The sequence below is a fragment of the Dermacentor albipictus genome, chromosome 2 (assembly GCF_038994185.2).
Source record: "Dermacentor albipictus isolate Rhodes 1998 colony chromosome 2, USDA_Dalb.pri_finalv2, whole genome shotgun sequence".
NCBI lineage: Eukaryota > Metazoa > Arthropoda > Arachnida > Ixodida > Ixodidae > Dermacentor > Dermacentor albipictus.
The window spans coordinates 115528602-115547440 of NC_091822.1; the positions used below are offsets into that span (position 1 = coordinate 115528602).

An 18839-nucleotide genomic window follows, 5' to 3' on the forward strand; every position below is an offset into this window, starting at 1 on the left:
ACCCATGCTATGATTCGAGCAAGTGCGTCTGGCAAATGGCACGTTTTCGGGCACGTTTTTAAACCTAAATTGTTTATATCTTACAAAAATGTCCAAGTACCCTTTTTCGACGAAACGCACACACAGCTTGAAATTAGTTCAAAACCCAGTAAGAAAATTTATTCATGGGGTCCCGGAATTAAGTTGTACTGCTGCTCCAATTGCTGTATGTTTTGCCCACGCTACAACAGAACAATTTTGTTATGAAGACTGTATCTATAACCAAGGAATATGTGCCAATACTCATAGCTTTCGGATAAATAATGCGACAGTTTCATATTATGTTCTGCATTAGAATCGAATAGTTGCTATGTGTAAATGCAAATATTCTTGGAATGCTTTTCGAATGTTTTATTAGGTCAAATGCGCCCAAACAAACAATAGAGCAAAAGTACGGCAAATATTAACTCCCGCGAGAATTAAGAATTTGCGCAGTGGGCCAGGCTACGTTAGTTAGGTAGCCATAATTTACACACTGTACAGCGATCATTCGCGCTCTCTGAAGAGTCATGTGCATGTGAACAAACTACTTCTTGCTCTAGATTCTAAATTTGTGCTTCACAACGTACTGTGTAATCACAGAAACTAGCTAAGTTTAAGAATAATAACATGGCAACATCGCTTCATATTAAGCATGATAACGGGGGTTCATTATTCGAAAACTATTTCAAAAGGAGTCGATGTTCGATTCCATTCGCTTCGCTTCTGGCACTATCCAATTCCTATTTGATGTGATCTCGAAAATCACTATTGGCACGACCATAATAGTTTACAATTTATGTGCACCGCAGTAAGTGTTTGTACAGGTAAATATATTTCTCGAAGCTCCAGAAAGCCGTGAATGCTGCAAGGAACGTAACACTCCGCGATAACATTTCGTTTCACTTGCACCCGTTATAAAGAAGTGATCCACGGAACAAATGAAAACGAATGCTATAAAATTTATTGCTGGATAGTGCAATTTCTTGTGATGAAATTTCGCAGCTTCATTTCAAGGTATAATTGAAAGTAACAAAGAAATGCACAGGCTCAATAGCTGCAAGCCCTACACTTGACGAAAGATCGCAGAGACAAATTTGGGAAATTGCTTAAACGTCTGGCAGGAATGCTTTCAAATGCTGATTCATTGCGTAGCTTCTTTTGAACGTTGCAGCTGACGTAACGCAAGCAGTGTAACACGTGAACGACCCATGCGAATCGCAATATTTCGAGGGAGGAAAAGAAAGTTCGTATATAAAATATTGCTAGCTCCTGCGCTCGATCTGTCTATTACATTCTAATTTTAAAAGTCACTCACAAGTAACAGAGCGTGGCATTGTTGCAGTGATTGTTTTCAAATAAGCGCAGCAGATTGCAACCGCAGCAGACTTATGACGAAAGCTTCCAAAGAGACAGCTTTGCGAATACAGCAGTGAAATCAAAAACAATGCAGGCAACCTAAACGTCCAGTTGAAAAGGCGGCGGAGCACAATGTTAGCAAATTCTTAACGGATAGTCGTCTGCTCCAAGAAAAGCGTAGTCATGCTTTTCATTGTTCTAAGTTAAGTTACGTTGCCTTTTTCGTAGGTGCGCACGTAGTGTTAAAAGACGACAATAATATTTATTATTTTAACTTTTTTATATTCGACACGAAGGGGTGTCACGTCGCAAGGAAGTATTCCAGTCGGTTCCGGATACGTTCCGCCACTTGAGTCCGTAGTTATTTTCTTAGCTGTAGGCTGGACAATCTCCAATGCTGTCCAGAATTGCAACACGCCTGGTAAGCATCATGAACTCGGTTCTTGCAACACTTTTATTTCCTACGCAAAAGGCTAGAATAAGGAGGCCACCGGGACCATAACAATGACATGATTAATCAAAAACATAATTTCACGAAGAACTGTTCCCTTTTTATACTAAGACCAAGAAAACCACCGATGCTGTTTTGCGGCCACCTTCTGGTTTTATTCTGAAGGGCTCTTCTTGGGTAAGCCTGGTAGCGCGTGTGTAGTGTTACTTCATCTGTCTGTGTTTGAATTTCGCAACTATTTTATCCTTGACAGTCTGAATCGCATGGGCTCTTCGTGACGATATGCCGATGAAAAAAATAACACCAGCAGAACTACGCGCGCCTCGAACATCACTTTCTTGCACGCAATGCTTTGCAAAGCCACCGCTATAATACTTTATTCCTCTTGGTCGGTTATGTGCATCACGTGAGCTTAGACATCTATTTGGTCTCTCAGGCATCAGGGGATTACGCTAGCAAACTAACGGCTGCCGTGCTTGCTGTAATATAGTGAAATCAATAATGCTGAGTGTTCAGGCTACGTACTAGAGGAAAAAAATGTACGAAACGTTTTGATGTCTTTCTCAACTTCATTGAATGAGGACAGCATAAACACCTATAATTGTGTTACTCTGCTAGAAGCGCGGCTAAACTCATCGTTGAATAACTTATCAGAGCGGATAGTGGCACGCATAACATTGAAAGTGCACAATGGCCTATAGTATCGAAGGGACAAAATGCACTAGGGGAACCAAATCTATCAATTTATTTCTTGTTTTGCCCTCATGCTGCCTGTCAACAATAAACGACTGAGCCGGTAATGTAGGACATGTATGTGCTTGGATCTCCACATGCGAGACATTTTCTTTTTGTCCTCATTTATTTGCCGGTTCATTCCTGTATCGTCAGTTAATTTGAAAACTAATCAAGCATCAGATTGTGGATGGCCGTTCCAGAGACGTCAAGGCTCTGCTCGGTCTGGATCTCGAGAAGGCTTTCGACAACGTGCTCCACACCTTCATCGTCAAGACCATTTCAGACCTGGGTCTCGGTTCCAGATTCCACAACTACGTCAGCTCTTTTCTAACTGACAGGAAGGCCAAGCTTCGCATTGGAGACTTCCGCTCCGAAGATGTGCCCCTTGGAGGGCGGGGCACTCCTCAGGGCGCCGTCATCTCCCCAACATTGTTTAACATCTGTATGATTGGTCTTTCGGAGAGGTTGGCCCGCGTCGAGGACGTCAAGCACACCATTTACGCCGATGACATCACCTTATGGTGCTCCCGCGGCTGCGAGGGCAGAGTCGAAGAAGCCATGCAGGAGGCGATTGACGTGATCGAGGAGTATCTCCGCCCCACCGGACTTCGATGCTCCCCCGCCAAGTCGGAGCTGCTACTTTACAGAAAAGAGAAGGGAGGCAGACCCAAAGATTGGAAACCAGTCTCTGAAAGCAGCATCAGACTTCGCACTTGTGACGGGGGGGTGATACCCAGGGTCGACGTTATTCGGGTCCTGGGCATGTTTGTCGAATACAACGGCGGAAACGGAACAGCTCTGCGCAGGATTATCGCAAAGACGGAGAACGCTTTCCGCCTAGTTCGCAGAATCGCAAACCGGCATCGAGGCATGAAGGAAAGCAATCTTCTCAGGCTGATCAATGCCTTCGTACTCTGCCACCTCACGTACACGATTTCCATGCACAACTGGCTCAGAGCGGAGCGAGACAAGCTCAACGTTCTTATCCGCAAAATAGTCAAGAGGGCTCTCGGTCTACCCATCAGGACCCATACCGAGGATCTCTTGAAGCTGGGGGTACATAACACCGCCGAGGAGATTGCCGAAGCCCAAGAACGCACGCAACTCAGTCGCCTGGCCACCACAGCGGCAGGTAAACGAATCCTCGAAGAGCTGGGTTACCACCCTGCGGAATTCTCGATGGTCAGTACCCCGATCCCTAGGTGCATTCGAGACAAGTTCGTAGTGGCCCCTGTGCCCCGAAACGTCCATCCCGTCCACAACGAGGGCCGACGCAAGGCCAGAGCAGCCGCCATCCTCAAACAGATCAAGCGACACGACATTAGCGCAAGCTTCGTCGACGCTGCGGAGTACAGTGACGGGAAGACCTTTGCCGTCGTTGTGGTCGACTCGAGCGGAAACATTTCCAATAGCGCCTCGATTCGCACTTCAGACCCCGGAATCGCCGAGCAAGTCGCCATCGCCCTCGCCCTGCTAGACGGTCGTGGGTCCGAAATATATAGTGACTCCAAAACGGCAGTTAGGGCTTTTCAAAAGGGTTGCATCGCCAAGGAAGCTCTTCGTCTTCTTAGCGGCTCGAGTCCACATGCTCTCGCAAACCATTCAATTCACTGGTTTCCCGCACACGTAGGATCGGTCGAGGGTGCTCCCCCGAACCTCAATGAGTCTGCCCACGAGGCTGCGCGTGACTTCACCGACCGCGCTTCCTCTATAAGGGGCACTGACTCCCCTCCTATCTACGGTCACAGGGACGCTCCTGCTACTCACAACGAGATTATTAAATATTTCTACATGTCCAGAAGGGTCTTTCCACCCCCTCACCCCAAGTTGAATAGGGCGCAAGCCGTTTCGCTTAGGCTCCTACAAACCAGCACATATCCGTGTCTGTCCGCTCTCCACGAGGCTTACCCCGACGTGTATCGCGACGACGCCTGCCCGTCCTGCGGCCAGACCTCCACTCTACCCCACATGCTCTGGGAGTGCGGGTCGACATACCCCAAGTTCATCAAGGAGGAGTGGGACTCGCTTCTGCGTAGCCCCGCTCTAGAAAAGCAAATCCTGGCTGTCCGGCGTGCCCGCGACCGGGCCGGTGGGCTAGACCTGCCGGTCCCGACGTGGGACTAGCCGGGTGCGCGACGAGTTCGCGTCCTCGCCGGACCTACAATAAAGTTTATTCACTCACTCACTCACTCACTCAATTTGAAAATGAGAGTTGTTTCTATGGATGCCGGACCTGGTTGTCTTTTGGTTTAATATATGGTATAAGAACATAATTTGATTCAATATTTGCTAATCTTTCCCGTTTTTCTACAGTGACAAAGAGTGTTTTATTTCATATATTTAGCTAACATGGAGTATGCACGAATATTCTATTTTCTTCCTTTGAATATCTTCATTTTCGCCTTCGTCAGTTATTGCCACTTTTTTTCCCGCAACTTACACAAAGAGAGAAAAAACTCATTCTTGAGCACTTTCTTCAGAGCGACATTGGGCACCAAAGTTATAGCCTACCACTATTTTTATATAGCTGTCATTACATCATTTCAAGACTTGCTTAGGTTGATGTTAATTTCCTGAAATTCACAGCAGCAGTCAGTATATTAAAGGACGCAGGTGAGAACTTGTGTGAAACAGTGGTTTTGCACTTCTTAAAGTAGGGAGAGTGAACCCGTAAAGAGTTGGAGGGGGAAACAGCGCTTGAGAGGAAGGAAATTAAAGACCAAGAACACATGCGCAGCGCATCTGTGGATCTTTTAGTGTCCTCGTTCTACGCGCTGTTTTCCCGTTCAAATGCAATACTAGCAAGCCCATGTCCATGCCTTACAAACTCGTTGGACTTCGGCAATGCTGCCGTGGTTTTTTATATCTCACAAATCTTACAACGAGTCTCTCTGTCCGCACTCATTCTTTGCACGTTACTACGCTTGCCACAAAGAGCACTTATTAACTTTTGTGTGTGCTCCTACGGGCAATCAGCGTTTCGACATTGCATGCCAAGAACAGTGCCGTAACACTGATCCTATCTATAGTGAGCGGAGAGAGCAGAACATACCCTGTTCTCGCGCCGGCAAATTTAGCGTTCATTTTGTATGGCAGCCGCCCGTTATGACACGTTGAGTGGTCGAGCGGTATATAGGCGGAGGAAAACGATGTGGACAGGACCGACAGTCACTTACGACTGTATTTTATGGAATAGTTTGCCAGAAAGAGGAGGGAGCGCGCATGCGCATTCAAAAGGTAAGTGCAAAGCTCATACGTATTCACATGCGACATGGTTGGACGTGCCGGTTACGACATGTTTTGTCGTCTCCCCAACGCTGAAGCACGTGCGCCCATGTGCGAAGTTTTGTTGGTTGACGCAGCATGTGTCTGTTACGAAGCAAACGTTCACACAGGTGCCCGTCTTTAATGAATAAAGGTACCAATAGATTTTCTCCCAGTCGAAACTAGATGACATGAGCACGTTGTACCTCGTAGTTAAACGCTGTTTCCTCAGAAAGCGCTCGCCTGATTTTCCGTCTACACAACGGTGCTCCTATAGCGCTATTATTTATTTATTCGAAATGATTCTGGACTGAAAGCTAGCATGTTATATTTAGTTGTTTTTTAACAAGAAGGTAAAACTCAAAGAGAAAAATGTCTGATGCTGAACTTTTTTTAGAAAAATATTCAATAGGGCAATTACTATACATAGAAAAAAGGCAAATAAAAATATACGGTACTACATTACGCATATGAATGGGGCGAAGATGATGGCGGAAGACGGGTGTTACTTTGCGATGCTTTTAAATATGCTTAAAATTTGGAGGACGCCCCACAGCGGTCTTGCAATGAGCTAAACGAGTTGCTAGGCCAGTCTTGCTTTTACATATGAAGTTTGACGACGTCTCTCACTGGTTGGTATGCTGATTTTGGCCCTTTCCCATCGGAGCAACCTATGCAGACATACTCTACCTGGAAACAGACGCGGGGACAAGGAACGCGAGTCGCATTGTTTACCGGTGACTTATCATCAATCATGCGGTTTTTGCGTTCGTTGTGTGCTTTTCTTTATTGAATACTGAGATGTGCGTTGTATGCCCGACTCCAAAGGAGTTGCAAAATTTTTTCGGTTCAATTTCTTTATTTTTGCTCGCAGACACGCAAACTCCCAACCAGCTGGACGCTAACAGCTTCGGTGTAAAAGTAGTCTCAATGATTCCTTGCCAGCGTCGTGCTAGCGATCGACTGGCACATCAATGAAATCTTCAATGTCGCGTGACGGCTTCAGAGAAACACCTGCAGGGAAGAGGCAAGGTGTGCTCATGGTGTTTTCAGTATGGGCTAGACCTCATGTGTTCATTGAAGCAATGGCCAATGTCCGCCGAAACATGTATTCGGGCATATTGTAACTTGCCTTACGTACACGCGCCTCCACAGAGGAGACGAGTGATCTGGAAGTGTCTTGTGCCTAATGCGGTACACATCTATTATGTGTTTGAAGCGAACGGAAACTCCTTTTCTAAACCTATACATTTTCACGCGCCTCACAGAGATCATGTTGTCCTAATGCCTGGGGATATCCGATTCGAAAGCGATGACAAATATAGTGTGTCCGCATACTGTCATCGCTGATAAACTGCGTTTAGTAAATGCAAGAAGATATATGTAAGAACATTTCCGCAATAATCAAGTAATGAGTTTCTGTTCCTCCTTTCGAGTAATAAGGTAAATTAAGTAAGAGTTACGTGAGACTAAATAAAAGCCCTTGCTGTCACAGGCATATCTATTCACGAAAATAATAAATAAACGACCTATAGTCAATATTTATTTTAATATTTTACGGACGTGGAATGCGTATCGAGGTAAATTCGCATGAACCATTCTTTTGAAACCGAAGCAAAAAGATGAAATAAAGGTTCAGTGCAGTCATGTTCATTGTAGGATGTTACGAGCAATATGCACGTATGCATTTAGCATACGCGCACATGCGAGAGAAAGGTCCTTTGTGGGAAAGGTTGTGGGGGGTTATGTGAGAAAACTTTTAAAAAAATTATTTTTAACTTACAAATGCGTAATGTTAAAGTAGACGTCCTGAACACAGAACTTCCAGCGCCGGCGGCTGTCACACACGCAAAGAGGGAAGGCTTCATTCGGAAAGCTCTTCGGCAAATTAGTAACAGCACTTGCGTTACGGCCATACCTTCACAAAACTTTCCTTGGAGCGGCAATTTAAATTGGAATTTAGCAAAAAAGAACTCGCACAGGACAGTTAGTGTATATATCGGTGATCTGGTGGCGGCAAATATGGTGCTTGGACTAGTACAGCAGTGCAGAGCCTCGCGTTGTCACTCAACAGGATCTGAACATAGGAGAAGAGGTCAGGATAACGCCACCAAATTACTCGGCGCAAATGTTTTAGAAGGTCAGTGTACCACGTCTACATCAATGACTCCCCTCCGACACGTAGATATTTAAGGTGCACCAAAACAATAACTTAAAAAATACGTTGAACGCTGTCTGTTCTCAGCGGTTGACGTATCGCTTCCTATAGAAAAAGTGAACCATCACCTCGCGGAATGACCATTCGTGGATTTGCTGGAAGGTCATATTCGCGGCACCCGCCTTAATCTTCGGCGCTAACACTGTCATCTGCGGCACTAAAGTGGAACTTAATCGACACGAATGTGGAATAATTCTGGGCGTTGCCATCCCTTTAGAAGCAATAATTTATCCCGGTTCTTTCGGTTCCTGTGTCAGTACGTGGAGGAAAATTTTTTTTTATTCAGCTTCCGTTTCTCTAAATAGTTGCGCCACGTTTACGTACTACCGGCTGATTGGTGGATTGTACTGCACCAGAAATATCTGCTACCCTGAAACCTTAAATGGTGAAGGTGTGCCTCTGGACGATTCTATATATTAATGGGACATTGTTCCATCGTTATGTCGACGTATCATAGTGGGCGTCTACCATATTTCTTGTATTTATTTTGGTATAGCTTGTGAATGCTGTATTTCATATCCAAAATAATCGGGTGACATGACAAGTTGCGTAGGATGAAAAAAAAAGGAGAATCATGCATATCAGATGTAGTTTTTTTAGGATTTCATTTAACGTATACGCTTTGTTGCATACAAGTTTCAACATGTTTTCTACATCTCGTGCGATTTTTCTTCCTTCACTCTTTCCAGTATTTCTGTGTTAGGCAAATAACTTCTGCTGGTACTAATACTCAACAGTTAATTTTATTCAACTAAATACCTCAACGAAGGTGTGGCAAATTACATTGTTATGCCCACAAAATATTTGAAATGTGAATCTTCATAAAAACAGCAAGACCTGCACGGCCACTCGGTTTTCAAGTGAAAGTATTGAACGCCAATTATTTCGGAAAAATAAACGTAAATCTAAACTACGAGTTACATCGGAAGATTTACGCCCTCGTTACTTAGGTTACTGTGAGACCATTCTGTCATCTGCAGTTGATAGCCTTAAAATCAAAGCTGTTTTTCTGCATTGGGCGCTATGGCATGTGTAATAATGCATAAGATTGTTGCAAGCTCTCGGTAATTAGGGATTGTACCAAACTTGGAAGCGACATAACATAAATGTTAATCTCAGATCATTCTTCATATATATGGCTTATAACGTTAAAATTTGGCCTACAATTAGAATAAGATTCCAGACCTAACTGAGACAGCATAACGTTTCATCAAGTAGCTGCATCAGCATCAGGAGGATACAGTGTCTACACAGCGACGCGATCTGTTTCCAGTGTATTCATAACATAATATAATAATAATGCGCAAAGTACAAAAAAACTATCATCCCAACTCAACACTACACCTCATATGGTTCTTCTGTTCCTGTGCGCGAATAAATCAGATGTGGCAGTTATTGCCTGCCTGCATTCTTTTCCACCAGCATCTGTTGAATGCTGCCTGTACACTGCTAGCAGTCGACGCATAATTTTTTAACAGCTGTGTTTCAAAAGGAAACAATCTTATGATAAGTCCTCAAGTCCACGCACTTCAATGTGTCCAAAACACACGCATTTCAGTGCTCCGTCTTCATCTGAAAACACGAGGAATTTCATAGTCCTCTTTTTGCTAAGTACTACGTGCTTTACCGATGAACGCATCTGCACAAGAACCACTTTTTCTTACTGGACTTCTCGCTGCGACATCACCCAACGTCAAGGCCAATATTGTTGCGAAATTTTAACCAGTACAGATGAAGCAATTTTGCACACGAAGCGCCGTACTGACGCAAACTGAGCGTTGCAGAAAAAAGAACACATCAACCGCTGCAACACACCACTCGCGTGTTCCGGCGCTCGTAGTATATAAGGGCTGTAATTGTACCCGAAGATCCGTCAGTTGCTACTGTGTGCATCAACTACTACATCCCACCATGGTAAGAACTTGCACTTGTACTCGTACGATTGCAAAATTTTATGTCCAGCCTTTGCGAGTGTAATATAGTTCCAACAAATGGAAGAAATATGTTTGCCAATGCGGACAAGAGTCAACATTTACAAGTAATACTTTCAAAATTTACAGAACATGCAATCAGCTCAAAGCCTATTTGTTCTCGGAGCATAAATGTTCCTATTTTGTGAAGAACATTTTACATTTTCTGTTATGGCAGAATGCACTTGAATTAGCATAATACAGCCAACCGATATGCAATGTCATCGATTGTCTCTAACATCACTGTACCTTCAAGTTTCCAGCAAAAACTATATCTATGCTTGTTGTTTTTCGCATCCGTCATTGCTTGCAGATTCGTGCCTGTATCTTCCTGGCCCTGGCCACCTGTGCCTTCGGCGTCTATTCCGGCTATCCTTACGGCTACTCTGCAGCTGCTCCCGCTGCGTACGGGTCCTACCACGCTTCCCTTGGTGCTCTAACCTCGTATGGCCATGGTGCTCAACCCTATGGCTACGGACTGGGTAGCTATGGTCTGAGCTACGGACAGGGTCTCGGTGGGCTTGGCTATTCCACCCTGCTACACTAGTAATGTAAGCAAATCGCTGTATTTGTGGCGCTGAGGAACACTTCCAACTTTTGTTAGTTTTACCTTTTAACCATACATATGGCCTTGCTACGTCGTACTAATCACGAATGGCTTCCGGCAGGAAAAGTGATAGCAGAAATTAAGAATAGAGTGCTTCAGTGCCTTGGTTCGTCATACGATTAAACGAACATTAGCCGACTTCATTGGCTTATAGAAAGTTGGAAAGATCCGCCCTAATGCACTGCATAAAAAGATTTATTTAGAATAGGAGAACACAACTGCAGGCTATGACGTTGCGCGACTACGTACGACGTCCCGGGATCAAGGTTTGGGGCGAACTGCAAAAACACCAATTGGCTGCGCATTGGGCCACTTTAAGTATGCACAGGTGGTCTAAATTAGGCCGAAGTACCGGTCTACGACGTGGCTCAAGACCATATCGTCGGTTTGTCACGTAAAGTTGTAGAATTTAATTTACTTCTCAATACCTGTTGTTGAGCGTCACATAAATGCACGACACTGTAGCGTCTTTTTTTCTGCTGCAGTAAATCTTGAAACAAGTGGCCTCTTTATGGCATCGTAGTATCACTATGTTCAGTTGAATGCTGTGTCGCATTGGTGCATTACCTCTGCAAGACAAAAACAAAACAGTCAGAGTGCTACACAAATAGAAAAAATTGGAAGCACCCAGATCCAAGAATTATATTTGTTTCTATGTTACTGCATAGGTTATATGTCGGAGCTCTTTCCTTACTTTCAGTCTGGCTTAACCTGACCTGATCCATTTGTTTTATTCTCGTTTCCACAGATTCATCCAAGAAAGCGCAACCACTGTGATCTAAAGCAGTGGCCGAAGAAACATTTTGCAATAAAATGTATTCATATTGAACATTTTATTGCTGGTTGCATTTTCTTTCTCCTAACTTTCTCTATGGCACTTTGTCTGGCCATATTATGCGAATACACTCTCTACTTTAATGGCTGTTGCTTGAGGATCTGCCAGTGCTACTGACTAGCCCCAAACCCTAGAATATGGGCGATCCGGCTGATTGAAAAATTAATTTTGGAGTTGGATATGAGGCAGGTCCCAATGAGGAACACCAGAATAATTTCAACCTAGTGGAATTCCATTAGGTGCACCGAATGCACATTACACGGGCCTTTTGGATTTCACCCCCAAAAATGAGGCCGCCGTGGTCGAGAATCGATGGAGCGTGCTCGGTTCTACTAACGCAACGTCATATTCACTACACCACCATGGCGCATAATACCGGCAGATAATTTCTCTGTATATACAGGGTGGTCTATATTACGTATCCTGAAATTTTGAAAAGTCGCCCGTTGCATATGGCATAATTCTTGGGCCTGAGTTGGTATATTTGGAGAGGCCGACATTACAAGTACAAAAAATCGAAACCCATATAAACTAATTGTCAATTCACTAATTACCTCTCTAATTAATTACTTTACGGCACGTATTCTAATTTACGAGTTATAGCCGTTGCGTTTACAAAACTTTTCCACTTGAAGTGAATCTCAGCGCAACACCAATGTTAAGTATAATTCTGAAAGCATGGGACAAAATGCATGGGTTTTCCGGCTACATTTGTGCTTTAATGCGTAAAAGAGCGTTCTGCTAAAAAGGTAAGTGGAACAACTGTGCATTTTTACCCCGAGTTTGACGGGGTGTGTCACCAAACTGGTGTCATTTTGGAAGTTCATTCCAAGTGGATACGCATTGCAAGCTCAACAGCTAGAATTCGTAAATCGCAATCTGTGACACTAAGCAAACATTTAAAAAGTTAATTTGTTAATTTCTTTATGTTAATTGAATACACGTTTTGATTGCTCGTCCAAGCAATACCTGCCTCTGAATAATCCAGCTCGAGTACAATTATTTTATTTGCAACACACGATTTTTTTACAAATTTCCCGTTGCATGCGAGTATTTTTGCAAAAACAGTCACGTGGGCACTACAGGAAAATTTTCACCGTCGCCGTAGCTGTCACCATGAGGTTCCACATGAATTGAACATGATATGAGGCCCTATAACGCCACGCGCGCCGTATGCCGTGGCTTTGAGGAAAACCGTCCGAGCAGCAGCCGAGAATGCAGATAGCTTGATGCGCGGCGTCATTCTGGGCGGTGCATTAGTGTGTCTAATATTAAGGAGAGTGGCGACGGGAAAGTGTTAAGCGCGTGGTGACAAGATCAAGCACGCGCTAGCGAGCCAGGTAACCACGCTTTTTCTCCGTCAGCCCAGCCGTGGCTTGGAGTGACTTGCACTGCTGGGCGCATGCCTGGCTAACCTACCCTATGTTGAAGGTAATCTGATGCAGGTGCAACGAATAGGCGAGCCGAGATGGTTCAACGCTTAATGTGCACATTGTTTCCGCGTGCCTGCCAGTGGAGGTCGAGTAATTGTTTGTTTCGGAGACGTGTGCGTGCAAGAGGCGTCATGAATAAGTTTTCACTCCCCGGCCCATTTCCCCCCGGCACACTCCTCGTTAAATAGACGGCAAGCGACGGCATGGCGCCTCTTACAAACAGATACATATCCGAACCCGGTGGCCTACCACCGCTACTACCCGGACCTTTACACGGATAGATGTAGATTCTGTGAAGAAAGGGCGGACCTACAACACATGGTATGGGCTTGTCCTCGTACACCCATACAGAATAAAATAATTAAAACCAGAGAGCAGTGGGAGACCGCGTTGCTCAGCTGTGCACCGGAAGACCAACGCAAGGCAATCCAGCAGGCTGAAGATGCCGCCAGGGCCCAAGGGCTCGAGGCCGTCATTTAGGTAGAGGCCTAGGTCTCAAATCTGCTGTGCACAAATAAAGTTTATTCCTCCTCCTCCTCCCCGGTACCAGCGCTCTTCACCACGCCAACGTTGTTACAGCGAGTGCTCGCGATGATTGAGTGATATATGTTTATGCGGTTTGACAATAAAATGTAATTAATATTAGCACTAGATATCTTCTCAGTTCACACATTCAATGGTAGAACCTTGTAGTTCAGTAACGATTTCGCACGGAGTTGTTACTGGCAGACATACCATTTGCGGAGAGGATGAGAAAGCTTTGTCACTGATGAGCCAGAACATATACGCGTATAAACGTAGTAAACAATTATTTTCACTGAAAGAATATCAATAACGCAATAAAATGTAATAGCGGAACCTTAAGGTGAGCAAATAAGCTAGCTTTGGTGGAAATGAGTGTTACCGTGAAAAGAAAATACAATAACTTATTCAAACATATGAAATTACGATGGAAGTATTTCCACTGCGGGCATGAATTAAAGGTTCTGTCCATAATGAATGTAGTACAAAAGCCACAGTTTAGCCCGAAAGGCGAAGGACCGCTTATGACAACAAATTAGTACATAGCTATACGAGATACGTATAATAGATTTATCAGCCATATAAACTTGTAGACATTCGCTTAGTAACTTAACAATGATGTAATGTGTCAGCGCGATTCAACGAGGACGCGGAAAGAAACAGACACACAGAGAAAGCGCTATCACTGTGCGTCTCTTTCTACGTCGTCGTTGAGTGGCGCTTACACACTCTATCATGGATTCAAACTAGCTATAGCTCACCAACGTGTTTTAGCTAAATTAAAAAGCACGGTGTCAGGCGCGCACAGGTAAAGATGAGCACATCTCGCTGGATGAGCGCGGAAACTCGCTGTCAAAACACTGTAGTGAGGAATAGCGGCAGCAGCAGCGAGCAAATTGACCTTTGCGAATCTCTCGCTTCAACAAGAACGAAAGGTCGAATGCACAGAGCATGCGAACCTACCCCCACTACGCGCACTCTGAAAACATCGTCTATCGCTTTGAAGAGGAGGCCCGCGCGGGCGCTCACTTTGACCACGTCTCTGGTCGCTTTCATGATACGGCACTCGCATGGCCACGCCGTAAGCAACAGCCGCGGCAGGAGAATGCCTCACCCCCTCCATCGCTTCATCCCCGTGCCTAGCGTGAGACAGGAGAGGGCGCGCTTCCAGCCCACCTTGATAACCCGCGCATGCGAGATTGAGCCACGTTCGGCAGCTAATCCATGCACGCTTTCATCGCACATGCAGCATATGGTGCGCGGCGACAATTTTGTCGCCCTAGGACTTTGAACGGAATCTCATGACGACGGCGACGGTGACGCCGGTGGCAGAAATGCTCCTGGAGTATCCATATAATTGATGTCGCAATAAAAAATAAAATTGGTGGAGTAAAAATACATCAATACGAACATTACCGCCAAATACCCATCAAACTTGGGGAAAGATTGAAGTGAATAGAGTGTTACCCAAGCAGTTTTGTATTCTACGCTGCTATCTTTCTTTTTACATTTTTCTTCATAAGCACTGCCTATGTGGAAATATGCAATGCACAGAACACCCACTCCTCTCTGCTGAATCTTAATGCCTTTGTCTGAACTGATTGCGTTGGCATTACAATCATTCCTGGCTCAACTCATGGCTACTTTTCTTTCGTGGTGATAATATTTACTTTAGCTTTTCTTTTCCCATTATGGCGTTACTATCTTCGTTACCCTAGTGGCACTCCATTTAACACGATGCTTCCACAGGAAAGCGCGTTTTTCAATTCATTTCTTTTCTTTTCGGTGCCGTTGATGTGTTCCTGCTGGCTAGCTTATAACGTAGCATAATCTTGTTAATGCTGCGCCTGAGAATGTCCTTTTTATTTTAATGTCAACTGCCTCCTCCTCCCATGTCATGCAGAATGAGTAAAAAAAATATCGCTAAGTAAACGAATTTCTTCCCGACAATAAAACTTGCAAAACACGCCGCACATATTATTTACGGTTAAAGACTCACATCAATGTCTGGACCTCACTGTCGCACAATTGACGGTACCGTCTGTGTGTACATCCTAGCACCACTTCATTACGGCTGCTATAACCCGAGTAGTCTCCCGCTCCCAGCTGTACAAATGAACCGTTTCCTGTTCTTTGCTTCCAAGTGAATCGTTGTAGTCTGCTGAATGCAGGAATGTATGTAGTTCAAGTGGTTGGGTCCTGGTTGGAATTTTAACTCACGAGCACAATTTTCTCGCTGTCACTGATCCACCCTGTGTATAGTGGAAGTGAAATGTACTATGTAGTAGAGACTGTGCCTGTTAGAACTCAATGTGCGATACTAGTGGATTGCTTTTAGTTTCATTTTATGGTATGAATAGTTCAGTTTTTAGCAGACTAATTGCTTAATATCAAGTGTGAATCGTATGTGTAGCAATGTGTAATTTCTTAATTCCGAATTTCTGGCGGCTACGTGTAGGCCTGTGCTAATATATTTCATTTATACATCTTTTAGGCTGCCTTGTCATTGACATGTATTCATTGGCTTAGCAAGAAGTTGCCGGCACTACCCAACATGAGATTCTTTCCTACGCACATATCTGTTTTGTTTTTCTTAGAAACTACGCTCGCACATTTTGCTAAAAGCCGTTGTGTCATTCGCCACTTTATCCCGAAGAGCGCGCTGCATGCAAAAGCGACACTAAACGAAGACTTGTTGATGTTTATTTCTTAAACTGCGATACTCCTGAATAATGAAATATGAGAAAGCAGCTTATGGTATTGTGTGCACTTTTGTGTCGCATTGTTTCATTATATAATAAGCACTTTATTTGTCATATTTTTTTCAGGGGAGATTTCCTATCCCACTCGCTTCGAACCAGTCAACACATTGATGAGTATGCCACTGACGAATGCTTCATTTTTTCGCTCCCATACGCTTGATCATGTTCTGTAGCTCTCCTAGTATAGTCATAGTTTACTCTCTACATCCAAATTGCCCGCCAGCATTGCTACCAAGGAGAATTAAGCACGCGGACAAATTTGCGGTACCATAGAAGCAATGGGGCTTGATGAACAAATTGTTCTGCTTTGGACATTGTCTGATACGTAAGCGGGCGTTTCTCTTCATCATGGGTGTTTGTCGCATCGTAGATAGTCAGCAATGCCTATCTGCAGGTGAATTTTACATACGTAGTCGATGAGCATTCCCATTCATTTTAGCTAGCATGGAAAAGCACAGCGATAGTACTCAGTGCGATATAGAAAAGCCACGGTGGCTGCCCCACTCGCCGCGGAACTGGACACAGCGGATATCCTCGAAACTGAACTCATCGCCTATAGCAGCGAGCGGTAAGCTTGCGAGGGGTAAGTGGAAGGATGTGCACGGCTTTTTAGACTGAGAATGATTGGACAGGAGCGCCGTGATTTCTCAGTCCTATTTTTCGGATTTCCTTAACGCAAAACCTGCCGATCGAGCACGCAGTACACTCAAGGTAACGCTGCCAACGCAACAGAGAAAACCATATCTCGACATTCGTAAAGCTAGAACATTTCCGCGGACGATTACTGCCATGGCCACGTTGGCTTACTTGGGTAGAATTTTTCACAACTGCAGTACAACGACGATGATGTGGTTTCGAAATTGGTAACATGGCTTTGCGAATTCTCATGTTGGTGCGATATTTTCTTCGCATGTGAATACCTCTGTCAAGCTATTATGCTGCAGTTGCGAGGTGTATATTGACTGTGAGGAATCATGAACTATGGTGAATCAGAAAGTGCTTGCGTCTATTTTTCACCAAAATTTCTGCTGTGAATGTAAAATCAACATATCAATTCCCAACGGTGGGCCTTTCTTGGACCGTCCAGACGTTATCGGCGGCTACGTTTGCGGCGTGGCGCTACTGTCAGCGGTTGAAGATGGCGGTTGTGCTTCCCACGTCCACAGCGTAGAAGAAACGAAGTGTGACTCGTTTTCTATGCAGCAAGGGACGATTGCCCATTGAAATCCACAGGTAAATGCAGCCCACGTATGGGGAAGGTGTTTCGCTTTGAGAAGTGTGAGGTGCTGGTGTTGTGTATTCGCAAAAGGCTATGAAGGCTTGCATGATAATCAGCGTCCGGGGAGGCCACGTGCGGCGCTCACCGACGACAATATTTCTCAAATTTAATGCTGCGAGGGGGAAATTGTCTCAAAGGTAGCGGGGGGGGGGGAGGCTATGTGGAAAAGGTATGTAATATACGTGGAATGCGCATATTTGTAATTTTCTGTATGTAACACACTTGTCTAATAAAAAATAGATGTAAACACTTTTGATTCGCCCTCATAGCTGACAAACCGAAATTGGAGCGTCATTCATTCAATAGAACGTGCTTTATTGCGAAAAAAAAGCTCCTAGCTTCTGTCTCAAAATTCTTTTATGGAAAAGAAAAAAGATGTTTGTACTTAAAAGCTTTCCCTTTATTGGGTGTAGACTAAGAGCGATAAACCCATTGCGATAATTTTTATGGTAGACATAGTTCATGGGTAGCTCAAGAGAAGCATACAGATTCTAATCTAGCCATCGAGAGCTCTCTTCATGACGACGTGACAAAAGGGCAGTCCCTGCAAGTGGATAAATATACCTGCAAATTAGCAAAAAAGCATCCACCTGCAGGAGTTCGTTAAGAAGCAGCAAGGTGTACATGTGCTGCGTCTTGACATCCAAATAAATGGACTGTTGTGCCTCGTGCAACGCTTATCGGTCATGTGATCACTCTTGCGCACCGAACATGCACAGAAGGAATCGGTAATGTGTCCCCACGTGGCAGGGACACATCCATCACGGCTACATCGTCGATAGTTCAAGCGCGGCATCATATTATGGAAAAGAAGCACGGAATGGGAAAAACACTGTAATTTGTGCACAAGGGAGCTGGTATGCTACTGGCTGGTTCAGGTATAAAAGGACCCTGAGATTTCTCGTAGACTCATTGGTGTCTCATCTAGAGAGCTATTATCGACTCCCAACATGGTAACGTCTAACGCATATCATGTTTTAGTGGTCTGAATTTCTACCAAGGACAGTTTTACAAACTTCATTCCAGCTAAAAAAGCTTGTAGCCGCCATCTTTCTACTATTCTTATGACATTGCCAAATAGAAAGCCTCTGAAGCATTGAAGATGTTTGACAAGGCATTCTGTAGAGCTCTAAGTAACCTGCTTGTTTTGGCTTTGGTTATCTACTTTACACTGAACGAAAAACAAAGTAAATATTTCGCAAAGCTGTAAATTTAAACTGTCAATACGATGTGAATTCTGAAAATTTAGCATATTCTCCTAGTCAGATGGCTATTCTTGGTGAAAATTCACAGATATGTTATACTGGGCACTGCTGTTTTTTTTACTGCCAGCTCCGTACTTGCGTCCTCCTCGTTCTGGCAACCTGTGCCATTGCCGGCTACGCT

The 18839-nt window shown here is 44.3% G+C and overlaps 1 protein-coding gene across 1 annotated transcript in view; it reads left to right on the top strand.

The window, feature by feature from the left end:
• LOC135917834 (shematrin-like protein 1) overlaps positions 1 to 18839 on the top strand; it is a 59115-nt gene that overhangs the window by 15960 nt on the left and 24316 nt on the right. Inside the window, exon 3 of the mRNA XM_065451435.1 lies at positions 10329 to 10530. Within this exon, the coding sequence (XP_065307507.1) occupies positions 10329 to 10530 (202 nt within the window). The remainder of the gene's footprint in view (positions 1 to 10328; positions 10531 to 18839) is intronic.